The sequence below is a fragment of the Ptychodera flava genome, chromosome 14 (assembly GCF_041260155.1).
Source record: "Ptychodera flava strain L36383 chromosome 14, AS_Pfla_20210202, whole genome shotgun sequence".
Classification (NCBI taxonomy): domain Eukaryota; kingdom Metazoa; phylum Hemichordata; class Enteropneusta; family Ptychoderidae; genus Ptychodera; species Ptychodera flava.
In genome coordinates this window covers 31,536,001-31,561,973 of record NC_091941.1, presented here as the reverse complement: position 1 = coordinate 31,561,973, position 25,973 = coordinate 31,536,001, and the positions used below count along the sequence as shown (strand labels likewise).

General features: G+C 38.0%; 4 protein-coding genes across 4 annotated transcripts in view; 2 read left to right on the top strand and 2 right to left on the bottom strand.

Moving 5' to 3' along the window:
• Positions 1–2,036: 2,036 nt before the first annotated feature.
• LOC139150155 (SRA stem-loop-interacting RNA-binding protein, mitochondrial-like) lies at positions 2,037–6,435 on the bottom strand. The gene is made up of 4 exons (XM_070722338.1): positions 6,304–6,435; positions 4,008–4,066; positions 3,326–3,433; positions 2,037–2,310 (listed from the first exon to the last, which is right to left on the bottom strand). Exons 1-4 carry the CDS (start codon positions 6,362–6,364, stop codon positions 2,185–2,187), a joined length of 354 nt encoding a protein of 117 aa, XP_070578439.1. The 5' UTR covers positions 6,365–6,435; the 3' UTR covers positions 2,037–2,184.
• Positions 6,436–6,604: 169 nt separating this feature from the next.
• On the top strand, positions 6,605–14,699 carry LOC139150154 (nucleic acid dioxygenase ALKBH1-like). Its single transcript, XM_070722337.1, has 5 exons — positions 6,605–6,769; positions 11,992–12,103; positions 12,679–12,838; positions 13,272–13,568; positions 13,919–14,699. The coding sequence occupies exons 1-5, from the start codon at positions 6,632–6,634 to the stop codon at positions 14,532–14,534; spliced, it is 1,323 nt and encodes a 440-aa protein (XP_070578438.1). The 5' UTR covers positions 6,605–6,631; the 3' UTR covers positions 14,535–14,699.
• Positions 14,700–15,669: 970 nt separating this feature from the next.
• LOC139150152 (actin maturation protease-like) lies at positions 15,670–21,923 on the top strand. The gene is made up of 6 exons (XM_070722335.1): positions 15,670–16,193; positions 16,505–16,588; positions 17,359–17,492; positions 17,821–17,941; positions 18,054–18,124; positions 19,910–21,923. The coding sequence occupies exons 1-6, from the start codon at positions 16,024–16,026 to the stop codon at positions 20,236–20,238; spliced, it is 909 nt and encodes a 302-aa protein (XP_070578436.1). The 5' UTR covers positions 15,670–16,023; the 3' UTR covers positions 20,239–21,923.
• LOC139150151 (pinin-like) overlaps positions 20,796–25,973 on the bottom strand; it is a 45,812-nt gene continuing 40,634 nt past the window's right edge. Inside the window, exon 9 of the mRNA XM_070722334.1 lies at positions 20,796–24,315. Within this exon, the coding sequence (XP_070578435.1) occupies positions 23,828–24,315 (488 nt within the window). The 3' untranslated portion in view covers positions 20,796–23,827. The remainder of the gene's footprint in view (positions 24,316–25,973) is intronic.

Genomic DNA, 25,973 nt, shown 5'->3' with positions numbered 1-25,973 from the left:
AAAACAGCATGTCACGTTTGTGACAAGATGATTGATGAAGACAGAAGTGTGCTGGCTATGTTACCATTGCTATTTTAAAGGACATGACAGTCAGATTGTAATGCAGCACAATGGCAAAGATGACCCTGCTCCTTGCTGGCATTGTCTGTGTTAGCATGCAATTTGCAGTCATCATTCCAGGATCTGTAGTCGGCGATTCTGATAAATAAACACGTTATCACTGACATCAGCTACATGTACCCTACACAGCAGTAATTTTTTTCTGACTTTTCCTTTTTGCCAACTTCAATACCAAGATTATGGATATATTGAGTGGGTTCTTCAGGTTAGGACTCCCACTGATTCCATTATTGGGCATTATTTTCTCATCAGCAGTATATTTTTCTCATCATTTTTCTGTGGGGATAATTGTTTGCTTGTGTTCCTCATACCCCGAACAAAAATCGTGAAAATCACATGCTAGAGTTCAGACTGAAGTTCTGTTCATGTTTGGTAGTATTTGCCATCTAGGGAGATAAAAATACAAGTGAAAGTAATAATTGGATGTATTCCGCAAAGCTAATCATGTCTTAGCAGAATTTTACTTGCTCTTTTTAGTTTACCCCAGGACATGTCCATAAGAAGCCTGTACATGTAATACCTCAGAAGGCCCATGCTAGAGTTTTTTTGAGTAGACAGTACGCACAGTATACAATTTCCTCATATAAAAGATACCTGAATTTAAGTGCTCCATGGCATGTATTTTATGTCATTTGTCTGTAATCTAAACAAAATGTCAATACTGCTTTGCTGAGCATCTCAAACACACTATGCCAATGTAACAAAGGAACGGACAGATTTTGATGCAAGAATTAGTGACTGAAATTCAGTGAGTAAAGATACTATGCTGCTATGGATTTCCAATCTCAGTATCTGCTGTGCATGTACTTTGTGTTCTTGTCCATGCCCACTGTTCAAGGACCAGGATGTAAGTTTCCCTGTATCTTTTCAGAGACCACCTTGACAATATCGCAACAAATAACTTTCAATGGGAAGTGTACTTGAGAATTGTCACATTTTTACAGACAAAGAAATGTAATATCTTTGTTGAGACCATTAAAGTTCAGTAACCTCTGTAAATGAGTGATTTATTCCTTCTGTTGTACACCTCCCAAGATACTATCTCATCTATGGTTGATTGAATTGACTGCGCCTTGTCTGTTAATTACCGGAATTATACATTTATTTAGTTTTAATATGACTGATGGGTCTATTCACGCTCATCTTAAATAATTGGATTTCCCAAGCCTTATTAATTAAGATGGACGTGTATAAAAATCCTATAAAATAATGATTAATTTTCTATTTTTAGATAAAAACTCAGGTGTTTGCTACACAAACACCTTGTAATGAGGCAACTTTGTGCACGATTATCAAAAGAGACCGAAACTCCCCTTTCCTCTAAACACATCGACTTTTGGATTGTCATGAGTATTTGAATTATTCATGGCTTATTGACTCTTTACATATGATACTATGTGACAGCAAACAAGAAACTCGAGGCAAGAGATAATGAACTATGTGACAGCTAACAAGAAACTCAGGCAAGAGATAATGAACTATGTGACAGCAAACAAGAAACTCGAGGCAAGAGATAATGAACTATGTGACAGCTAACAAGAAACTCGAGGCAAGAGATAATGAACTATGTGACAGCTAACAAGAAACTCGAGGCAAGAGATAATGAACTATGTGACAGCTAACAAGAAACTCGAGGCAAGAGATAATGAACTATGTGACAGCAAACAAGAAACTCGAGGCAAGAGATAATGAACTATGTGACAGCAAACAAGAAACTCGAGGCAAGAGATAATATAGATGACTGCCAAAGACCAGGAGGTATAATTACATCAAAATTGGCCACAGATGAACCAGCTGACAATGAACAACATGATTGTCAACTAAAAGTCACCTGAATATAGTTTTATAACCAAGACAGTGTAAGATGTCTAGGTAGCCATCCAAAGAATAAAACTTAACATCTTTACAAACATGAATAAGTCTAGGAATATTTTTATTGCAACCAAGGTAACATTATTTCCTAAAATACTGATCACTGTTTACAAATAAAACTTCCACACACAAATATGACATTCTATGAATGAAATTTGTTAAATACTCATTTAACAATCAGCATACTGAAAATCATGATGGTGATGTGTCGGTGTTTACATCTAATATATCATCTACAGTGACTTTGCCAAGTTGTTGGACCCTGTTGCTGGCTGTTCCCATGAGGACACCACTGGCTTGGCTTGGTTTTACCTGTATCTGTGTCGTTAAGAGAAAAGGCATAGAATGTGAGGCATAGCGAAACAATTAGTCTTCAAACACCAACTCTGTTTAATTAATAATGCTTGGATTCAGATTAAGTTAGATGATCTAGTTTCCTTGGACACCGCAAAACCCACTCCTAAAAAGTGACCAGAAAATTGCAACTTTCGTACTTGTTTAGTTTGCTCTTGACAGTCATAATAATGAAAGTACATGACTATGTCTGATGCTTTGTGCAAAAACCAACTTTTCACTTTCTGGATACAATTTCAAAGACTTGTTTTCAACAGTAATGGAGTATCAGCTGACAGGGAAAATTCCATGGTTCTAATACCTTTGATTTTAAAGAGTGCAACCTACAGCCAATTTGGTAAAGGCATTCGATGTAACCACACAAAAATGCCCTAAGTTAATAGAGGGTTGATAAAAGGAGTCCATTGTTTATTTGTGACAAAAGGAAATAACCAAGTTTATCAATCACCCAGCTATATGGCATGTGGATACGTGTTGATGGTAATAAATAGAACTTGCAAAGATGATGACTATTTCTCAAGCATGAGTTACATTTAAATACAGACCAAGAGTTACTTTGCTGTCTTTATTCCACAACTTAACCATTCATGTGAGGAATGAACCCACTTTTCCTCCAAACCTTCAGCTTTACAGTTTCATTGTCATGGAAAGTCACTTTTACTTTCTAAAATGTTTTTTATTGACTGGGTTTTTTGGATAATTCTACACATCAGAAGTTATGCTGTGTCAATTGCTCTACAATAATATTGCTGCTTAATACAAGGAGTAGGAGAAACTATTGTACATCCACCAAGAAACCTGTAACTGGAGAAATATCAATAGAGAAGCTTTACTAGTCCAACTTCACACCTGCAAGGGAAGCTAAGCACATTGGAACATTCTACAAGTCACTGGTGTGTGCCGTTTGATGATATAGATCAGGTGTTAGTTCTATCTGAACAGTACCAGTATATGCAATCAAAGAACAGGACACTCTTACCCTTGTTCCCTCTATTACGTGGGCTGACCTCTGTATTGTGTTTTGAAACCCCTCTTTGTTGGAAAAATCTATGAATGCAAATCTCTTGAAGAAGCCTGTTTCCTTGTCCTGGAATTATAAAACAAACTTTAGTAAGTCATGGTGCATATTATTGGATCTTCTTCTTCAGATTGAGGAAAACATAACCAGGTAAAAAATCTTCACTTTATATTCTATTATGATGATGACAGCAAACTATGAAGACCAAAACTTCACTTGGTTTCTTATCAGCTTGTAAATATAAACACTTGGGTATTTCAAGATGGATGAATCATCATCAAAGAAATGCATGATACAATCAGCAATATCTTTTCTAGTGTGAAAGATGGTAGATTTGATGTGGATGGACATGCATACAGGCATAAATACGTACGTACAGACACCATCGACTAACCAATTAAAGCTCTCTTTGGTATATATATATATATATATATATATATATATATATATATATATATATATATATATATATATATATATATATATATATATATCCGAATATGAGCTCAAAATGATGAGCACATGCCAGTGAAAATATAAGTTACATTTGATTGCAATGTATTTTACAAATCACCCTTAAGTGTGGATTTTATTATGTTTGTAGCTTGTCATCAGACTGCAGTCACTCTATTGGGATTCTTACCACTGGAACAATTGCTCTCCTCACAGTTCCAAACTGACTAAAGTATTCTTTTAGTTCTCCTGCAATAGAAGAAGAATTCATATTTCAGACTTCATGAAACTGTCCAAATCCTAAAATGGTTGTCAAAAACCATCACATCACTTTCTTTGGTTTAACGGGAATCTCCCACTACATAAGCCCAATTATTATGTCTGTGAATATGTAAAAAAGTTACGCCACTGGTCTGACGTGTTGTGTTCAGTCCAAGAATCCCGTCATTGAATCTTGTATATGATGTCTGTGAATATATAGCAAATACATTTCAGTCGAAAAACCTGAAGAAATGTCATGTTTATTGTCAGAGAATGCATATATTTCAAAAGTATGTGCCCTGAACGATCATTTGACCCCATTTGTAAATGTCACAAAATTACAAATCATGATTATTCAAATTTTCATAAGGTCCAAGCGATGTTTACCCTAGTTGGTTGAAGCAAATATAACATATGGTCGTGTCAGGGAAATTAGGTAAAGATTACCCACACAATACACAAACATACATGCATCCAGTGAATGAACGAACAATACTGTTTTCTCTTTTTGGACAATGTTGTGGTCGTGAATAGGACTGTTGGCATGTGGTCCTGAGAAGGACCGTTTTTGTCGTGTCCGACAGATTGGACACCTAGGGAATTGCCTTTTTTGGTCATAGACAAAATAGTTCCGAACCACCTTACCCTTCTTCCGTACGCATGTTTATTTTACGGCATATCATAGGATGAAAATCTGTGTCGGATAACTTACAAAATTTCCTGTATATTCTTATTTAGAAGTTGAATTAATGACACAGATTGGTGTAGTACTAATAGTAAACTGCCAATTTAGTATGAAGATGTCTCGAAAAATTACTGTGGCAGGTATGACCCTTGGTTGACCCTAGCCCTGCATACAATGCTGTGTGTTCCGCTACAGCTAATCGCCCCGCTCACCACAGCCCTGCAAAGACCCGTACGTAGGGTCGGTGACTTCAAATCCATTTTGGGACTTGACGTAAAAAGCCAAATTACTGCTGAAATTCAGCGTTCTTGGGCCCAAGTCGTATCCCTGCCTACCTCAGCTACTCGATCGCTTCCAAAAATGCCAGTCTTTTATTCACTTCTCGTAAATAACCGTCGATGTCGGCAACTCTCTCGCTAGCCCTGCGTACGATGCTGTGTGTTGTAGCTGACATAGCGGCCAACACACAGCATCGTACGCAGGGCTAGCGAGAGAGTTGCCGACATCGACGGTTATTTACGAGAAGTGAATAAAAGACTGGCATTTTTGGAAGCGATCCAGCCCTGCGTACGATGCTGTGTGTTCCGCTACAGCTAATCGCCTTAGCTGTAGCGGAACACACAGCATCATACGCATTTTGGAAGCGATCGAGTAGCTGAGGTAGGCAGGGATACGACTTGGGCCGGAGAACGCTGAATTTCGGCAGTAATTTGGCTTTTTACGTCAAGTCCCAAAATGGATTTGAAGTCACCGACCCTACGTACGGGTCTTTGCAGGGCTGTAGTGAGCGGGGCGATTAGCTGTAGCGGAACACACAGCATCGTACGCAGGGCTAGGTTGACCCTACCTATAAAAGAGCAGCCAGTGAGTGAGTAACTGTAATGTTGCCCATTCACAACTGAGAAATTGTAGATAATTGTGGTAGATTTAATTTGATTGCACGGGTTGTCAGCTAAACTGGCAAAATGATCCAGAAGGATGATCAACATTTGATAAAATCAATAAATATGCTGTAAACTGATACATTATGTATGTATCCTCTTGGTGAAGAAGGCAAGCCATAGACACATGGTAACATTTCTGTAAAACTGAATGACAGAAACTGTTCCACATCCTATGGTCCTATGGTATATAGCTGAAATCAACTATACTGGTGCTATACTTTGGTCATACACGAGGTAGTGGAACCTGTCTATGCAACAGTTCACAGCAATCATTCAGAGAGGTTGAGGGTTCACTGCCACTGCTCATACTGAGTGAGACCACAGTCACCTGTGGTCGATTGCGCTCTGTGTCTATGCGCCCCATAGACGTGTGTACATATGCCCAGCTCTTCTTCTAAGGCATATGTAAACACGTCTATGGGGCGCACAGACACAGAGCGGAATGGACCACAGGTGACTGTGGTGAGGCCTAGCGCCTGAGAACACCGGTCTCTGTTTATCGTTCATGCATCGTACAGACGGTTACTTTTCCTTTTTTTTCTATGTTGACTTGGTGCTTCATTGTTTTGAAGGATCGTATGGAAAACAACTCTTACTTTGAGAAATGGTCCATGGAATTCGACTAACGTACACCGAGAGCGCTTGTCTGCCAGCCATGTTTCCGTGCGCGTCGTCTGTCCTTGCAAATTTGACTCTCCGTCGGAAGTGTCCGAATAAATCCGAAGACTATGGTTATATTAACTTGCACTTTTTTCAGGATAAAACTCAAAGTCCCGTAAAATAAATCGAAAAAATACCTTATTTGAGCAAAAAACAATTGGTCACTGAACCATTCGTCTTGATACTGGGTCAAACCTTATGATGGAGATACAAACGAAAATTGCCGAATGTATTCGCAGTTTCTCGTATTCTTTCGCAATCAAAATGGCGGCGCCCATGGACATGCAAGGCGAAGTCATGGATCCGTTCAAAATTGAATATAAGAGGTACAAACGACGAAATCCACCACCTGATTTAAGTGAAATCATCGATTTTGACAAACCAGGCAATTTTTCTGATAAGGTACCTATTTGATAACTTCTTATTTACGCGGAGATAAAGAAAAGCTGTGGACATTACAATTACATTAGGTTTCATCATGGTGGATGTAGTGGTTCCTAGACACTTCGCACCAAAACCACTTCGCACCATACCATCTCGTCCCATACCATTTCGCACCAATACCACTTCGCACCAAAACAACCTCGTACCAAAACCACTTCGCCCAAAAGTCATGTCCCCAAACCACTTTGCCCGAAACTTATCGCTAACTGGTAAAGCTGAAAATAACCACCTTTCTGTCATCCTGGGACTGAAATCTTGAAAGTGTACACATTTCGCGAAATTGACATCGTGCAATTCCGCGCAAGGCACCTGAGTTGTAGCATTTGCGTGTTTCTTTTTTCTTATTCTATCGTTTATGGTTTCATGCAACAATAAATGGTTCGTGGTAGCCAAAATGTCCTAACACATTAATGCTTCCAAGTTGTAGGTAAAAACAACCTTATGATACGTCGTAACATCGTTGTTTCAGGACGAGTTGACGGTACTATACTTTGGGCGAAGTGGTTTTAGTACGATGTGGTACTTGGGGCGAAGTGGGGTTGGGCGAAGTAGTACTTGGGACGAGGTGGTTTTGGTACGAAATGGTTTTGGGACGAAGTTGTGTGGGGCGAACTGGTTTTGGTGCGAAGTGTCTGGACCCCGATGTAGTACATCCATGGTACTAATGGTAGGGTGACCGGACGATTTTAACACTGAAATCTTTTGCCAAAATCTCAATGGCACCTGTTGAAAGTGTTGGTATAAAGTCCAAATCTGGAAAATGATTTGGGTAATTAGTATAATCACAATTTGGCAGCCTCTGGAAAATCAAAGTTTCCAAATTCTTTCCCTGAGAATATTGTATTGAGGAATAATTTTATTTTTTTATTTATTTATTTATTTATTTCGAGAACCAATTCATACACCAAAAAAACATACAGAAAAAAGGGGGACTGATAAACTATAAAAAAAAATTAAAAACACTAAATCAAGATGAAAATTAAAACTGTCAGACAGAGAAAACTTGAAGTTTAAAAGCAGTCGGAAAACAGTCTTTTCCAGAACAGGCTACCACACATAATATATGTATTGATAGCAGCACTAATAAGAGAATTTTCACTATTCATCAGCCTCATATGAAATTTTGAGCGTAAAGTGCGCTGTTTACTTTCGAAAGTCAAAATGTTGCTCTGAACAAAAGTGTTCAAGATACTTAATCTTCTGTCAATACCAAACAAGATTCTAAAGCCGTTGTTATAAGCAACGCGAACATTATTGATACACTGATTTGTGAACTTACTCCAAAGATGTGAGCAGTACATAGAAGTACAATATGTTATAAAAAGTCTTATTGTGACAGAGTACAAACAGTTCCAAAACTCACGGATTAACATGTTAGCTCTGGCATAAACAACCTCATTTGACGCTTAATATCATCATTATCATCGCCATTGCAGTTGAAAATGACACCAAGATAAGAATGCTTATCTACAAAAGAAAGCTCTTTGTCATACAAGTACACATGCGGAATCTTACAAATATTAAGCATATTAGGCAAAATGGCAAGACACTTAGATTTCAAAGCATTAAAGACAATATCATGGTCATTAGCATATTGAGTACAAATATTCAAGAGGTTGTTGATACCCTTTACACTAGGACAAATCAGTACTATATCATCAGCATATAACAGGTGATTCATGCACTTTCCACCGAGGAAGCAGCCGATATTTTTCTTTACAAGTAAATGACTAAGTTTATCAACAAAGACTGAAAAAAGACGTGGAGAAAGTATACTCCTTGTCTCACACCATTACATGTTTTAAAATGTTTAGATAAACAGAACCCCATCTTACAGCAAATTCTTGATGCCTATACTAATAAACCAACATACGAACTATAAAATTCGGAATACCTCTATCAATCAATTTGCGAAATAATGTCCAATGGTTCACTTTAACGAAGGTTTTGTCGCATCAAGAAAACAAAGGAAAACAGGGGTATTATGACGCTTATAAAAATCAATTATTTCTTTTACTAAAAATACACACATATCAGTTGAGTGACTTGAAACTAAATTGATGATCATTTGTGTACAGCAGACTATCACACTTATCAAGAATGAATAATTCATACATTTTAGAAATGGCAGTGGCAATAGCAATAGGGCGATAATTCCCAGAATTAGTAACGTTACCATTTTAACCAATATGGTTAAAATGGCTAAAAGATGTTTAACTGTAAAATAATGAGTCCATAGTGAAAGGTGCATTTATAGTTTCAAATCATTTACCTGAGAATATATAGGTAGATAAGTCCAGTGAAAGAAAATAGAAGATTGTCCTCACGCTGACCTTTGTGTTTCCAGTACCATGGCTACTAGCCCTGCGTACAGGTCTGTGTGTTCCCGGCGTTATACGGCCTCCACAGCACTGCAACTTTCTATGGAGACAAATGGAGATGACTGCGACAATGCGGTCCAGATCCGGACTGCAACGAAAAGACTGTCTTTTTGGCCGAAATTCTGCTCTATTGGGGCAAAATCCTTTCCCTGCCTACCTTACCTCCTAACCGACCCCAGAAAAGATGCAATTAACTTCTCCCAACGTCCAAAACCGCTCGTTTTCTGAAACATAACATACTCGACAAGTTGTTTACCCATGGAGATCGCCATTTTGAATCTCACCAGTTATCTCTATGGACCGTTGCAGGGCTGTGGTGGAGGCCATATAACGCCGGGAGCACACAGACCTGTACGCAGGGCTACATGGCTACAAGCCATTGTTTCTGGTCAATGACAGGCGCACACGGGTGAAAAACATGTTGATCAAGACGGCACTATTGCAAACCTTACTTCCTGCATTGGGAAAACCGTGGGCGCTAATTTGCGCTGCATAGCTGAGTCTGTTTAGAGCACAGAACCAGTAGAAGAATGTACAATTTACCCGCATGGCCATTCCTTCCGATGCCAAAAGTCATAGACGTTTCAAAGTAAAAATTTCGTCAGCAGTTTCTTGGAAGAAAAAATACGTTTTGGGAAAATTTTTGCACTCATCTTGACTTCCTAGTCTTCACAATATTCACTGTGAAATGCAACTATTTCCATTAATGCAATCTCTCATCGCAGCCATTCGCGCTAGGAGACAACTTCCAAAATGGCGTCCCCTCTGACATTTGTTGACAAAGTGTGTTCGTAAACTTCAAGATTCTGTCGCCATTACCTTGTTCACAGACATAAATGTGCACAACTGTTGCATACTTAAGGTGAATCTGTACAACTTATCACTACCTGAGCCCCACTTTAAGCCTTCAATTTTGTGCATTTACTCTCAGAGTTTCTTGTCAGCCCCATTGTTAAGGAATAGGAGGGCCTCTTGTCCAGTCACTCTATCCATGGTTTCATCACTTCAAGATGTTCAGGTTTTATAAACTGAGTGAAGGTGTACAAGACTCTGAACAACCTAATCCTAGGTTACCTAGCGCTGCATGTTTCGACTGGGTTTGCCCTACGTGCAGGTCTATGTATTGTTAGCAGATGTACCTCCAGCAAATAATGTACAGACCTGTACTTAGGGTAGTACTGGATGCACCTGAGCAGGTAGCAGCACACATACTGGCACACACAACTAGAATCTGTTTCTGGAGGGACTGCGCCAGGTGCACCATTCTGCCACTTTATTCGTTTTATTTTTAGCTCATATTTGGTTTGTATATAAATACCAAAAAGAGCTTATATGATGAGTCGGTGGTGTCTGTATGTCTGTATGTGGGTATGTATGTGCGGATGTATGTCCGTCACACACAAAGGCTCCCATACCGCCAAAGCTACCATCTCAGTATTTGGTGTACAGGTAGATGCAGGGGTTGAGATGTGACGTTGTTCAAATGAACACGTCAGTGTCAAAAATGTGCAAATGAGGTAAGAAAAAGGGAAATCCTGCAAATATGCAGGAGTGGTGGCATGCCAGTGACTGAAACAGGCTACTCCACTGACCTTGAGTCATTTCCTGTCATTGTTTATGAACTGTTACATATTAACAGACCTGCTCAAACCATAGACAGTATAGGGGGGGAAGACTGTCTATGCTCAAACTAAGAGGGGCTAGCTGTTTCTGCTATGCATGTTGCTAAAGTTGACCTCCAGTACCTAAAGTTTCAGACCTTATTTACTTTTGTCATTCTTGTTTTTCTGGTTTAAATATTTCTTGTTGCTTTTCTGGTTGTACTGTGCAGAAATCATTGTCATAACATCAACGTAGAATTTTCCTGCACTGAACAGATAGAAACAACATTTATTGTTGATCTTTGGTACCCATACTGGTATATACCAATTCTGATCAAATTTGAGCGACACCGTATAATTGCAGTATTTTTTATCACAGCACAGCCAAAGACATCGGGGCTTGGAATCAGACAAATGATTCAAATGCTAGGGAGGACAATTCTTGGATGGTCAGTATTTGCAAATATTATATCATTGGGATAAAGATTTAGTTGAAATTCCCTAAACTTTCCACAAAATCAGGTAATATTACTTTGATGGTGGTAAATTGATTCATGACCCATGATGTTCAGGGTTGTGAAGGTTTGTTTTCAAGATAAATACCCCAACCTGAATCTGCAAACTTGTAGCTCTACGGTGAGGCAGTCGGTGATTTTTGGTTTTTGTGGCCTTGCTCACCAGTAGCTACAAAGCTATGTAGCACACCCATTGTACAATATGCAAATACCGGACGTGTTAAACACATAGCAGACACACGCGTAATTTTTCGTTTGTCAATGATCATTGTCGAGTGTGATCGCTGTGTCCCAGGCGATTTTCAATCCCCAAATGGTTAGTCTAGACGATTCTAAAGTGTTCTTTTTTGATAGATAGGTGCAATGATACACAGCAGAACGTATACATTTGGTATCTTGAGTGCACTACACTGAGATCGTACTTAAATTCAATAGGGCCTTTGGCATTGTAGCACTACTGGTGAGCGAGGTTGCAAAAACCAAAAATCACTGACCGCCTCACCGTAGAGCTACAAGTTTGCAGCTACCCAAACCTGTATCTTAAAATGAAATATTAGTTACATTGCTGTCAGTTACCCTCACTATATGTATGTCATCACTTAAATCAAATTCTCATTTCTATCATGCTGCTGGGTCCTATCACTCATGTTGCACTTAATTGTCTTTCTTTTATCGCTGTTCAGATTGAGGCCTACAATTTGGACAGTACTTGCTGTCAAGATGAACTTGTTCTGAACAAATTTGGATTGAAACCAGTGAAGGAATGGAAGGTGTATAGATTGAAAGAATCACCAGGTACTGAAAGATATGTTGAGAAATTGCATGTTCAACGACACTATGAAAAGTGACCCATTGATTGATAACCATGAAAGAACAGAGGATCATATATTTCATTATTGTTAAAAATTACAAAACATTTAATGTGTATGAGTGGCTTTCCCCAAGCTCTCTGAATATTTATGTGTCTGTGTATGTGATTATTATGCTGACTAAATGAAGAACGATGTTTGTGAATTTGACATTATTTTTTAAAATTTTTTGGCAAATGATGCCCATATGCTTCTTTTCTATCAAGTTTCAAATTACCACACCTTGTTTGAATTTGTTTTTTTGTTTAAAGGTAATGAAGACACTTTTCATTTTTCTTTCAGTTTCTTTGGTATTTCTTATTTTATTTTCTGATGGAGCATAATATTCTTTCACTCAGAGAGGCACAATTTAGGGAGTTAAAATAAATTATGGCACTTGAAACTTACTGTTGCTTGCATAATGTCTGGCAGGTTACTTGGTACTTTGTGTAAGATATGAATATTTGGTACCAGGGTATCCCACTGAATTATTACAAATCCCATACCTTAACATTTCTGCAGGGTTCATCTTCATCGTGAATCCATTTATTCCTGGTTACCAAAGGTACTGGGTCAAAAGGAGTCTCAAAGATTTCCCTGAGAAGCCAAATATGCGTAACTTAGACTTGTACATGGAGGTTGCTGAGTCTGATAACATCTGGGAGAGCAGAATTCATAAAAGGTATGTAACATGCACCAAACTTTAAGCTGTCCGCGCAATGACATGAAGTGCTCAATGCTAAAAAACTACAGCACTGATGTATAAAAAAAGTATATCCCTAAGGCTAGGTCTCACAACAAGAATAAGACATTATATAACTTTTAATAGGTGTCAGAGAATATACCTGAGTAAAATAAATAGGCTTACATTAAGTCACTCTTAAGTTTTTAGTGAAAGAGCAGAGTCATATTTATTAATGTGTGTGTTAATGTGTATTGTTTACTGCAAACTTTCTTTGGTGGAAGATCAACAGTTTACTCTGGAATGACCAAAATGTTACAGTTGCTTTTTGACTGACCTGTGGTCAACGTACCCATAGCATGATCATTAAACTGTCTTTCCCATAAAAGATTATTAACCCATTTAACTCTTGTTCACCTTATCTTTCCATCAGAGACCCTTCACTGTACTCCACAGATCCGCCTGAAAATACAGACTTTCTGAGCAAACTGAGATGGGTTACCTTGGGCTACCACTATAATTGGGGCAAGAAGGAGTATTACGGCAAGGAAATCTGGTCCAGTTTGCCCAGTGACATAGGTGCATTGACAAAGTGTCTAGCCAGTGTGTTGGGATTCAGACAGTATCATGCCCAGGCTGGTATTGTGAACTATTACAACATGAGCTCTACACTTGGAGGCCATGTAGATGAGGCAGAGTTTGATATGTCAGCTCCTCTGCTTTCCTTTAGGTAGGTGATCATAGTTTGCAGTTTCCTACAATTATAATAAACAAAACAATAGAAAATAGCCATCACTGGTAGTTGGTTTCAATTAGCAGTGTCATACATTTTAATAATTTTCCAACTATATTCTCATGAAAACAAAAATAGAACATAAGTTTTAATATGCCATGATGATTATGTTGGTGTAGGTAATTCACCCTGGAAAAAGGTTTTCCACACTGACCAGAGAAAGCTGTAAACTGTGGCAACTCTTAAAATAATTTTGAAAAATACTGATGTCAAACTCACACCCAGTGAACAAGATTACTGTGTCTTACACTATCGTACAGTAACACCATTCTCTGTGTTCTTCCCAGCTTTGGTCAGACAGCCATATATTTACAAGGAGGAAAGACCAGGGATGTGAAACCAGACGCTGTGTTTCTGAAGAGTGGTGATGTCATGATCATGTCAGGGGAAACACGGTGGTGTTATCACTCAGTGCCAAGGATTTTACCACCAGCCAAGGGAAAACCAGTTCCGGAATGTTTCAAGTTCACTGAAGAAGCGTCTGGAAAATATGAGTGTGACCAGAGAACGGGGGAGACGACAGTTGAGGAAAGACCTCCAGAACATCACTGTGTGGAGAATGAATCAACCCAGATGAACACTTCAAGTGCAAACATAGATCCAAAACACTCATCAAGCACCCACACACAAGTGGGTGACAGTAATTTACAGTTCCAGAACAAAACCTCACACAGGACTTCAACTCAGAGTGATGACCAGTCACAAACTACCACAAACTCACAATGCTATGACCTTGACAGTGTCTTTAAACAATTTGATGAGGACATGAAATATCTGAAAGACGAGGACAATTGGAAACCGTTTGCTGATTATCTTCATGAAACTCGCATCAATTTTAATGTCAGACAGGTTATGAAGCCAGGACAGAGTTTCCCTGAAGAAATAGCAAAACCAGGGACTTAGAAAATTGTCTTTTAAATAAATGTTATTGGTCTTGAACAGTGATCATGTATCAGTGGTAATTGCTATTACATGGCTAATTCTTTGCAGTAAATATGTATAGATGTGTGAAACACAAAATAAACACAAGATATGGACAAAGCTATAGAAATAAAAATTCTACATCAACCCCTCAAGCTGTCTTGAGTATTTTTCTTGTTTCCCGCAAGGCACTTTAGGATTGTTGACCACTGGTCACTTTGAATCAGTATGTGAAAGCCAGGCCTGTAGATATCCATGTATAGATCATCTTATTATTTTAGGGATGTTTTTTTATCATAATAATCATCTTTGAATCAAATGACGTGAATGGGCAAAAAATGTATGATAAAGTTACAATACTTAAATTGCTCATATGATGTCATTGTGTATGGCTTCATTTAGTATACTAGTACAAAGATTGAAATTTCTTGTGGTACCAATAGTTTGTACTTCCCAAACTAGCTGTAGAGGCATGATGTTCAATTTATGAATATTTCTGATTGATGAGTCATTATTAGTTGGTAAATAAATATACATGACTAATACAATTGACATACCGGTTATACAAACCTTATGACATCCTACTTCAAGCGTGAGTTAAAACCATCTACCCAGTTTCAGACAGCAAAAGGATAAAAATAAAGGGCACCCCTATTCCAAACTTCAAAACTGTTCCAACATTCATACACATTATAACCACACATTCTTATTTATTCAGCTTGGAAAGCTGATCAGCATGTAGACATACTTTCCAGGTGGTGTCATCACAATTTTGATGACAGACTACGACACCAGGTCAAGGAGCTGGACTTCTTGGCAATTTTTCCCTCTGAAAGTGCCAAGCCAGATCTGGTTGGGAGCAGCAGAGAGAACATAAATTTTCCCTGGCAAATTATGTAAATTTCTGACAATTTATCAATCTGCTACACAGTTGAAAGAACGTCTGCAAGAGTTCATAGTATTCTTGTTTACGGCCATATTAAGTCGTCAGTATTTTTGGACACGAATAAAATTATATAGGGGTCACTTGTGAGATGACTACTGAAGCTCCTTGCCCGGTTGTGGTGCACGTTGAGCAAAGAGGCTGTGCATAGCGCCCTCAAGTACCGTTTACTTCTCAGGTGGTTACTGTCGTTTACAGGAACCGAGGCGCTACAGCCCCGGGACTTCTCACAGAGGAGAACAAGTGTCTACCTTTGATCTGGAGAATTTCGCCCTGACATTTAGGCCGCAAGCAAGTTAAGCATCGTTTAGAAACCCACCAACCCTATCCAGATGCATCTAATGATCTTACAGCGCCACTCAACCTCTCTGTCGAGCTATCAAGTACCAGGACTTTGATGATTGAACCCTGCCATTCGACGTCCACTTCCGGGTTTCAGCTACAGAGCGCATGCATGCACAACTAAGTTCTACTCCAATTGATATGGCCGGTGGCTGGAATATAACTTAAGTTTGTGTCGGATAATCGATGTCTTTATCAGCTCAGCCGCCTCCTCCACCACCACCACCTCCTCCTCCTCCTCCTCCGCCACCCTTACCAGCAATCCTTACTGGCTCCGTGGAAAGCTCAGCAACACCGGAGAGCTGCTCATCTCCGTTCGAAGATATTCAACGTATTTGGAAAAGAATTTCGGTTCAGTATGTAAAATGCATGCTAGAAAAGTCGCGTGATTTCTATAAATGTACGCGATCTCTGCTTGTTGAAAAAGCTCGCTCAAATATTGAAGAGAAAGTGATTCCCACAATGAGAGTGCTTTTGTCAGTTTTCTACAGGTTCATCAAATAATTTTATGCAGTGTTTGGAGAGCATTGACCATTTACTTTCTTTATATATTAGCGCGAGTTCAACTTAAATGTGACCATGGATGTAAAAAATGGATTTTTTTTACATCCATGGTCGTGAGTTAGCAAAGTGCATCATATCTCAGATTTTTTTTCTGGATTTTCAGACATGATGACGAAGACGATAGCCAGCCTAGGTTTTGGTACATATTTAATACAACAGTGAAGTCTATTCTACAGGATGGGCCAAAGTTAGTGAATCTTGATTCCTGCATGTTTTTGATTGTGGTGCCATAAAATATATGAAAACACCAATTTACCCATAAACCAACAGCAATGGATGGCAAAAAATGTTTAGATGTGTTAACGCTAAAAATCAGAAAATTTAATTTTTACTTAGTGTCAATACAGTGTGGTGGCCACTTCATTTTAAGCACAAGAAAATATGAAGTAACTTGCTTCTCAAATCCTAAAAGAAGCTTTATGATGACCAACTGTTACCCTTATTATTAAAGAGATTACAGTTCAGAGATTCCTTGAGCAAGTTAATAAGCTTTCATTTGATATACATGTGCTATGTACAGCCTTATATGGAGTCATGTGGTGAGGAAATCAGGTAGCTTAACCATGCTGTGGAATTTGTCGCAATACATTTATGAATAGTCAATTTAATTTACTTGGGAAGATAGGCAAATGGTATAAGAGCCCCTGTACCATTTTTGATGTCCATGGAATAATTGTGTTGATATTCCAAAGGAAATCCCAGCATTAAAGATGACTGGAGAGCCCTGGTAAAATTGACCCAGGTATAACTGCCCTCAACAAAAACTCTGAATTTAAGACAGATGCATGTATGATTAAGAATGCTGTACTTACCATGTGATTACTGGAAACATTTGCAGTAATAGTTCAGGGTCAGTGATTGTGCCTGTACACATATGTAACACCTTGGAAAGAAGTTGATCAAAGAAGCTCCCGCAGAAAACTATTATGCAAACTTAATATTTCATTTCCAAAACAGATGTGGCTTGGTGGCGCTGTGTATGGGCATTGATATGCTAGCAGGTAAAGCCAATCATTCTCATGTCGGCCTCGATGAAGTCTACCGCACAGCAAAGCAATCTGGGTTTACCTGCCAAGGTGAAATGTTTTCAGGTAATTGTTTTACCTCATGTAAAATGTACATTGTTTCATCAATTTCCATCTTGGGTTCTTTGGTCACCAAGGGTCTACACCATATCATAATATATCTTTGCTCAGTGGGTTGTTCAAAGCAACATGAGGGTATCTGAAGTGTTGCTAGCAATTAAGACAAATGAATGAAAATACACATTTCAGATCATATAGCCCTTGACATACAACAAAGCTTAGAGGTGTTGTAGGCTCAGTTGATTTTTGTAATCATATAAAAAATAAACCCACCCGGGTTATTAGTAATCCTCACTTTAGAGTTTAGTTGTGATCCTTTGTTTTTTCCTGAAAGCTTTAAACATGGGGAAACTAGCAGAACAGGTTCATGGCTGCACTTACAAACTAGAGAAGAACTTTCCTGATGCACCAATGCTGCTGCAACATCTACTAGCAAGTTTGCCAGTCCTGGTGCCGTATCCTTTCTATAATTCAATAGTTGTACGTGTGTACACTATTGGCCTTGATCCTGGACACTGTCAATCCATGGATGAACTCTTGATTGATCCTTGACAAGTCTGAATTTAGATACGATGCAGATTTCAACCATGAACCCTGCTGTAAGCTGGGACATAAAGCACACTGGGCTGTACTCACAGGTAAGCAAGGATTGACTGGGTCATTGACATAATGAAGGCTATTGGCAAGTTGGTTGGACAGAAAAGTATGCAGGATGTTCTAATAAGGTATAGTTTGTAGAGTGGAACATGATTAATAAGTAATAGTATGTGTTACAGATTTGATGTGATGGATGGGTATTAAGTTGGAATGAAGATAGTGCTCCAATTGCTTGTATGAACACTGCTGCATGCCACTTTGAATGTACTCAAAGGAATTTTGCCTCTGACTACACTTGGATGGAAAGAGCGCCCCCAACGCCACAATAGGGAATTCGATATGCTCAGACCGTGTAGAGTTGATTTGTGCTCTTCTTGCATTGTGTAAAGTTCGGACGCAATGATCTTGGACTTATTTAAATATGCAAATGTTTCCTAATATGTAAGCCTATTTTCAAGTGACTGCTTTTGCAACTCCAGAAAAATTAATCAGGGTTTTGTACGTCATTGCGTCTTTGAAGACGCCACTTGGTCAGCACATACTCTTGAACCTTCCCTTTTAGCCAAAAGCTGACACGATTTCTGACAAAAATGCAAACAGAACATTTTGTAGAGCATGTATTATTTCAGACATGAAAAACTGACTAACCTCCATTTCGTCACTGTGATCATCTATTGGCCTGTCGGTTCTCCCCAATAACTTTCTCCATCTCTTTAGGCAGTCATGGTGTCTGCTAATTGATTCTTACTACAATTGACATCACCAATGGAAGTTTAGACTTCCATCACCTTTTTCAGTTTAAAGACATGAGACCTTTTGCAAGAGAAAAGCGGTTTCTGTTTTAACACAGGATGGATCGAGAGTCAAGTTTTTTTCCATGCTCAACATTCCCTTTGATAAGCTTGTAGTTTCTATAACCCTGCAGTGCATTGTGTAAACGTTTCCAATGCAAAACTTATCATGAACAACTTTGAAGAAGTGGGCAATTGTATCAAGCATTTTGCTGACCATGTACTGCTGACACCATGAGAGTATAATTTTGAGGGGCATCAAATTACCCCCTCGTTTGGTCCAGGAACAAAATGTTACTGGGACCATCACTTCAGTGGCTGATAGCAACTCAAATGTCTCTATTGAAGGCAACCTAACATGAACTGCCAAGGTTTTGGATTATATTTGTATGCTATCATTGATACAAAAGAAGGGTAATAATTCCTTTTAGTGGACAAAATGTTGGGTTTTTAAATCTACAGACCAAAGTTGACAGGAAATTCAGCAAAGATCAGAGATTGTGATGTAAGGCAGGTGAAAATCACAACAGAACCCATTACTCTTTCAACCCAGTCCCATGCAAAAACACTGTGATGATAATAATATTGTCAATATCCCCAAGCCACTGAAATTATCTATTAAAGGGACATAAGCTGTAACTTGTGGCAAGTTTTTCAGTATTCTGCTTCTGTATATCAACTACCGTGTCTGACCCTAATCCGTTTGTCATGCTGAAATTTCAAGTATTCTTTTTGTCAACACAGCTTGTATGTGTGTAGTGATCGTTGTTTATAGTTCATAAATGAATTCTAGTCCGGACTTGAATACAATTTTCAACAATAACAATGGAGATTATACTCATAATAGGTTGTGTTGATATGCTAAATACTTGGCATTAAATTACAGTTGAGGGATTCAATGCAGAAAGTGTACGGAAACCACAAAATAAAAGTTCTGAAAAAATAGCCAAAAGATACAGCTTTTAGAGCTTTAAATGCAAATAGAAATTGGTTTTGCTCCCACAAATTATTTTTGATTTCACTTTTTTCTGATAGGATTACTAATAGGAACAAAGCAGCCACTGCCGACTGAGCTGCACCAGCACTGCCAAGTGGATGAAAAGATACCGGCATTGTTTCATGTCAAAGCAAACTCACAATTCTCTCCAGAGGCAGTCAGCAGTGCGTGCTGTCTCTATGTTCTTGCAAAACAAGGGAAGAGTCAACACCTGCAGGCATGGCAGTATGACAAACTCAAAGAGAGCAACGCACAACTGTTATTCATGGATCCAGACAGGCTTAGAGACATCGACAACTACATCGTACCAGTGGAAGGAATCAAAGCAGGACTTTGTGCTCAAGTTGTAATTCTCTCAACAAAATAATACCAGTCAACTTAAAAAGTCAACTCCAAGAAAGACTGCCACATCACTTTTACAGAATTCGTTTGAAAATAACTTTATTGATATTTATTATCACAAATGCAAACTACATAAAATAGGAAATGCAAAAAAACACTCTGAATGACATGTCTCATTGATTCAGTCAAAACCTATTACCTCAATATGTGATAAAAATTTTTACTATAACAGTAAGATTCATTGTACTCTATGTAGCACAATGATATGTCAGTCGAACAAAAAATTCTCAATGACAAATTATCACATTTCATATGACATAGCTTGTTACTCAACTGACACAAAGAAATTTTTGATAAAAATTGTTAAATTGACTCACAGCCCCAAAGTTCTTGTGACAGAAGCATACATATTAATGATAAGAGGGACTTCATTCAACGCTTTCATGGTCTTTTGGTACAATCAGATTAATTCATCCTGACTACAAATGTAATAAAGCTGATTTGCTGCAAGTAACTCGTCTCGGCAATGATTTTCACACTTTCAGAATGTTCATTATCTTTATCACATTCTTCTTTTCAATACATTTGTGTTTCCAATCCCTGAATCCATCCAATATTTGAGAGTAGTTCACATAAAAATTAGTATACATTTCATAAAAGGTTTATGAAACGAGAACGGGAATTGAAAATAAATCACCCCAGCAACTTGAACAAAAGAATTCAGTTGCATAAACCACAGACTTTGCGTGTGGCTCAAATACTGCATGGTTAAACAGGATTTAGGATTGTATAACAATCAGAATTATATGATATGATATAAACATCAAAGAGAACAACCAGAAAGGTACTGCAGCATTATGTGACACCATAAATCATGAAAACACTGGCCCGTTTGGCATTCTGCACTATTTCCTTCAAAATCAAAGTACGTAGGAATAATAAATTAATAAAGTAATATTACATCTCCAGACGAACTCCATGAAAACCTTTAAGATGGATATTAAGTCTAACTGTGACTTTCAATTCATTATTCAAAGTATTGGGGCAGTACACATACCTGATATTTATGACCCTTCTCCTAAAAAGGTACACATAATTGGTCAGATTATTGTAAGCATAGAGGGGGAAAGTTCTGTCTTTTCGTTTTGATTGACTTTACAAGTGCTGAACAAAACATTGGTTCTTTTCATGCACCGTAATTGTTCTAGAAATAATAATAACTTTCATGTAAAAAACACACTACCTTACATTGTGCAACTATACAATTTTTGTTCAGTCACTTTGTCAAATAGTCTGTACTGAATGAATTTTACACACTGAGTGACAATAACAAAATTTCAAGCTTTGCACCACACTTGAAAATTTGTTGGTCAAGGGCTAATGTGATCATCAGTGGTACTCTTCTGCTGACAATCTGTACAGTTTACACTTGCCACACTTTCTTATAAATCTTATACAGCTACACAAATAGTTGACTTCCATCCAATACAAATATTAATGTTGCAACAGAAGTTTTTTATCAGAGGCAAACAATTCCATTTCCAGTTATATTACATTGAACTTTACTTAACTAGAAATGTGGGTTTTCTGTTAATTTTTGAAACTTTGAACTACTTTTAAAAACAGACATGCTGTCAGAATTCCTGTATTGGTGTTCAATTTACATTGTATAACATTTTTTAAAATAAAAAATTAGGATTTCAAAAACCATGACAGTCGTCGGTTCTATTTAACTGACTGGGGTCCATGGGTCTGGATATTTTAATGTTTAATCTTTTCCCCCTTTCCCAATACATATGCCAAACCTTTGCAAGCACAGGGCTTTACCAAGGATAAGAGGCTGGTGAAATTAATCCTCTTTCTACCAGACTCCATAGACAAATCATAGAAATAAATACAACATGGGAGAAAGAGGATTAAATTCCCCCATATTGGAAAGAGTTTGAAATTATTCAATGTTTCAGCTGTGTCAATCAAATTGTCCAAAATAACATGTATAATGAATAAGGCAAGACTGAAGATTAGTGGACAGAAAATTTTGTTTGAATTGTTAGTAACATAGGCAGTCCACCCACACAATCAGTATTATTTAGAGCCCCCTAAGAAAATCCCTTTTAGTTTGCAACCGCTAATCTTCAGTCGTCCCATGAATAAAAAGCTAAATCAAAGACAAATTTCTGTAATGCATGAACTGTAGATCCAGATGTCATACACTCATTTTACCCCCTTGACTACAACTGCTAGTGTTATCCCACACACTGAAGATAATCAGAACATAAGTACAATCTTTCCTAGAGTTATCCAGCACCTAAGGTATACAGTTATTCAAGATGGTTCCAGAAATTTCCAGCATTCAAGGTAGTCCACGGTTGAATTTGTTTACGACCAGTCATTACATGCACTCATTCAAATTTGATAGTATGGGAAATGGAGATATCCAGGAAGCCTGATGAGCCAATTAACAGCAAATTAAACACCCTATGTGCGTCATCATTTGTGATTTTTAATGGGGATATTATCACTTTACAAATACCCAGCTGTAGCAGAACAGCGACAGTAATTTCATAATGATCTGTTCAAAAGCAAGTGAGGGGGTGGGAATGAATGGATGTGAATCTGTTGCGCAGGTAAAAATCTCTCAAAGGGACAGCATTGACTACAACACACAGCGCAACCACAACACAACACATTGTACAATCTTTCGAAGGCTACACATAGTTGCAAAACATGGTGAATCCAATTTGGCTTGGGGGGCAAACTTTGAAAAAGGAAACTTCTATGTCAAGATATCAGCAGCACATCCTACCAAACACAATTCATCAGGATTGTTCCACATCTGAAGTGTCATGCTTGAGACTTTCTGTTATCAAACAACCTATGATTACTTAGACGCAGAATGCACCTCAAACACAGATATTCAAACTCTCAATTTTTTCAAATACTTTTCTTCTCTATCACTTGTGGGGGCTCATTTTTAAGCTCTTAGAGTAAGAAAAATTTCATCGTTTTAGTTTTAAAAAAATTAAAAATTCTATTTTTCCTAAAAGGACAGTACAAAGGGATGGCAGCCATTTTGAATTGTAAATATTGGCAAGCAAGTTGTTTCTCTGGTACCAAACTTTGCATTATGACCCCTATTTTTATTTTTATTTGGTATTAATGAGAAAGGTTGAAAGTTTCATTGGGGAAAGTTTGGGCAAAAATTTGATTCATTGACTGTCAAGGCGCATACTTCCTTAAAACAATACCTGCTATTCTGTGGTGCAACAATGGTATCCCCCTTTCACTACCAGTTCCTGATACACAGACCAACCTTAAATACTGCAAACTGATTAGATTTGGGCCTAATGAAAAGGAGTGTAATTTCAGAATAAATCTTCATGGTAATTTAATTTTCCCAGAGCACTTTTTGAAATGGAAACTGGTCCACAATTGTAGTATATGAACTTCTCTTTTGGGGATGGTCAATTGATCATAGTTTTGAGTCACTGGATAAAAATGTGATAGCCAACCCTAGCTTCAATACCCACTATTTAATGGGGAGCGTTTTCATTTACTTTTATCAACAAAGTTCCCTAAAATGTCAGATAATGCAAAAGGCTATTTTATGTGAATCATTCATCCTCCACTGATGCTGATTCCTCTTTCTCAAGTTTATTCTCACAGACTTCCTGATCAGCCGGGGCCCCCTCCTTTACCTCCCCATCTTTTTCACCACCCTCATCTTCCCCCCAAGTCTCTCCTACAGGTGGTTCAATTTTGATCTGCCCTTCCTCCAATTCAACTCCCTTACCTTCCTTACCTACATCGTTATCCCCATCCTCTTCTCGCTTCTCTTCTTTTTCTGCCGGCTCCGTCTCTGTTTCCATGGCTACCTGAGGTTCAATAAATTCAATGGTATTTTCTTCAGCAAGATCATCCATTTCTATCTCGTTACCCTGGCTACCATGCCTTGTCTTACCCTTTTCCTCCTCCTCTTCCTTGTCTTTGCTTTCCTTTTCCGCTTCCTCTAGTTTTCGTCTTTCTTCCCGTTGCAACTCAATTTCCTTTTCTTCCCGTTTGATCTCGATTTCGGTCTCTGCTCTTCTCTTTTTCATAATTTCTAAAGACAGATGTAAAATGAGAACATTAGACAATCTGTTGCTACCTTGCTGCTATGCATTAATAATTTGCCCTTTTTGGCACTGAGATGGGACTAATTTGGATATGCTAGAAGGTATGCAGTAAAACAGAATACAGAATACACTGGAGGAATAAATGAATGGTGAATGTTAAGTCTTCAAATAGACTGGATTCAGCGTCACCAAGTCCTGAGTAGTAATGCTGAAACAGTTGACAACATTAACATCAGCAGGGTTATTTCCCAAATCATCATCACAGAGAATTTTAAAAAGTTCCATTGGACAATTGTTGTACGATCAAAGCAGGCAAATTTAACCATTATCCTGCCAAGTTCATTTGTCACCATCAGATGAAGTTTGTCAAGACCAGTGAGGCATAACATATCTCTAATTTGTTGCATTTTAACACAGACATGAACATTTGAAGCCTTCTGAAAACACACTGTAAACATGATTTTTACAGACTAAAGCATGTTATACTGGGAGGAGGCTAGAAAACTGTATCACAGCTGTCATGTGTTTACTGCACTTTTTTCCCACCAAACCTTTACCAAATCTAGGAACTAAAACTGCCAGTATCCCTGTAGTTTACAATGAGTGTAAGTATACCTCAGGTAGCCATATGGCCAAATGACTAACAACATGGCCTGTCATACGGTGAGATTGGAACAGCTTCATTAGATACAGATCAGAATTTCAAAGATTGACTGAAATCAAGATGAGATTTAAATGTGTCAGAGACAGGTAGGTATGATTTTACTGTAAAGGTCAGCAGAATGGACATCATAGAGCATCACCTTACAGCAAACAACACCAGAAGACTGCATTTTATAACAGTGCATACCCATCCATGAGATACTTTTGTTTTGGCAGGTGATTTCAGTTTGTTACTTAAAACTTGTCAACTTACTGTAGCTATTCTACACTTCTGCTAAGGTTTTTATGGGAAAGGGGACTAGATACACCATTGTATTGGTGTACTTGCCAAACTGAGATCATATTCAAAAGTTCACTACTGGCTGACAAAAATCCTGGTTGGCAAACAGTGTCATTGGTAAACTGGGCAGCAGACTATGTCACCATGGAACTGTTCACTAAAATGTATAGCTAATTTCAAGAAGAGCAATGGGATATTGTGGAAATTTTTACTGTCTGTTAGAAGTGGTGTTTCAGGGCACCATCTCAATGAAAATATTTATCTTAATGAAAATAATATGTATATTTACTACTTTTCATTTTATATACGAGATGTTTTGAAATCAACTCAAGGGGAATATATTGGAGAACAAGTGCAAGCAAAGAAATCTGGCTAATAAGAGATATTCCTGATACATAGAAATCTGGCTAACTACAGATATTCCTGATACATAGAAATCTGGCTAACTACAGATATTCCTGATACATAGAAATCTGGCTAATTACAGATATTCCTGATACATAGAAATCTGGCTAACTACAGATATTCCTGATACATAGAAATCTGGCTAACTACAGATATTCCTGATACATAGAAATCTGGCTAACTACAGATATTCCTGATACATAAAAATCTGGCAAACTACAGATATTCTGATACATAGAAATCTGGCAAACTACAGATATTCCTGATACATAGAAATCTGGCTAACTACAGATATTC

Coding starts and splice junctions, on each gene's coding strand:
- LOC139150155 (XM_070722338.1), bottom strand. CDS start 6,364: ATGGCTGGCAGACAAGCGCTCTCGGTGTACGTTAGTCGAATTCCATGG. Junction 3,434..4,007: donor GGAGAGCAATTGTTCCAGTG/GTAAGAATCCCA, acceptor TTATAATTCCAG/GACAAGGAAACAGGCTTCTT. Junction 2,311..3,325: donor ACGTAATAGAGGGAACAAGG/GTAAGAGTGTCC, acceptor TTAACGACACAG/ATACAGGTAAAACCAAGCCA.
- LOC139150154 (XM_070722337.1), top strand. CDS start 6,632: ATGGCGGCGCCCATGGACATGCAAGGCGAAGTCATGGATCCGTTCAAA. Junction 6,770..11,991: donor CAGGCAATTTTTCTGATAAG/GTACCTATTTGA, acceptor ATCGCTGTTCAG/ATTGAGGCCTACAATTTGGA. Junction 12,104..12,678: donor TAGATTGAAAGAATCACCAG/GTACTGAAAGAT, acceptor ACATTTCTGCAG/GGTTCATCTTCATCGTGAAT.
- LOC139150152 (XM_070722335.1), top strand. CDS start 16,024: ATGTCTTTATCAGCTCAGCCGCCTCCTCCACCACCACCACCTCCTCCT. Junction 16,589..17,358: donor ATTCTACAGGATGGGCCAAA/GTTAGTGAATCT, acceptor TTTCCAAAACAG/ATGTGGCTTGGTGGCGCTGT. Junction 18,125..19,909: donor ACACTGGGCTGTACTCACAG/GTAAGCAAGGAT, acceptor TTTTTCTGATAG/GATTACTAATAGGAACAAAG.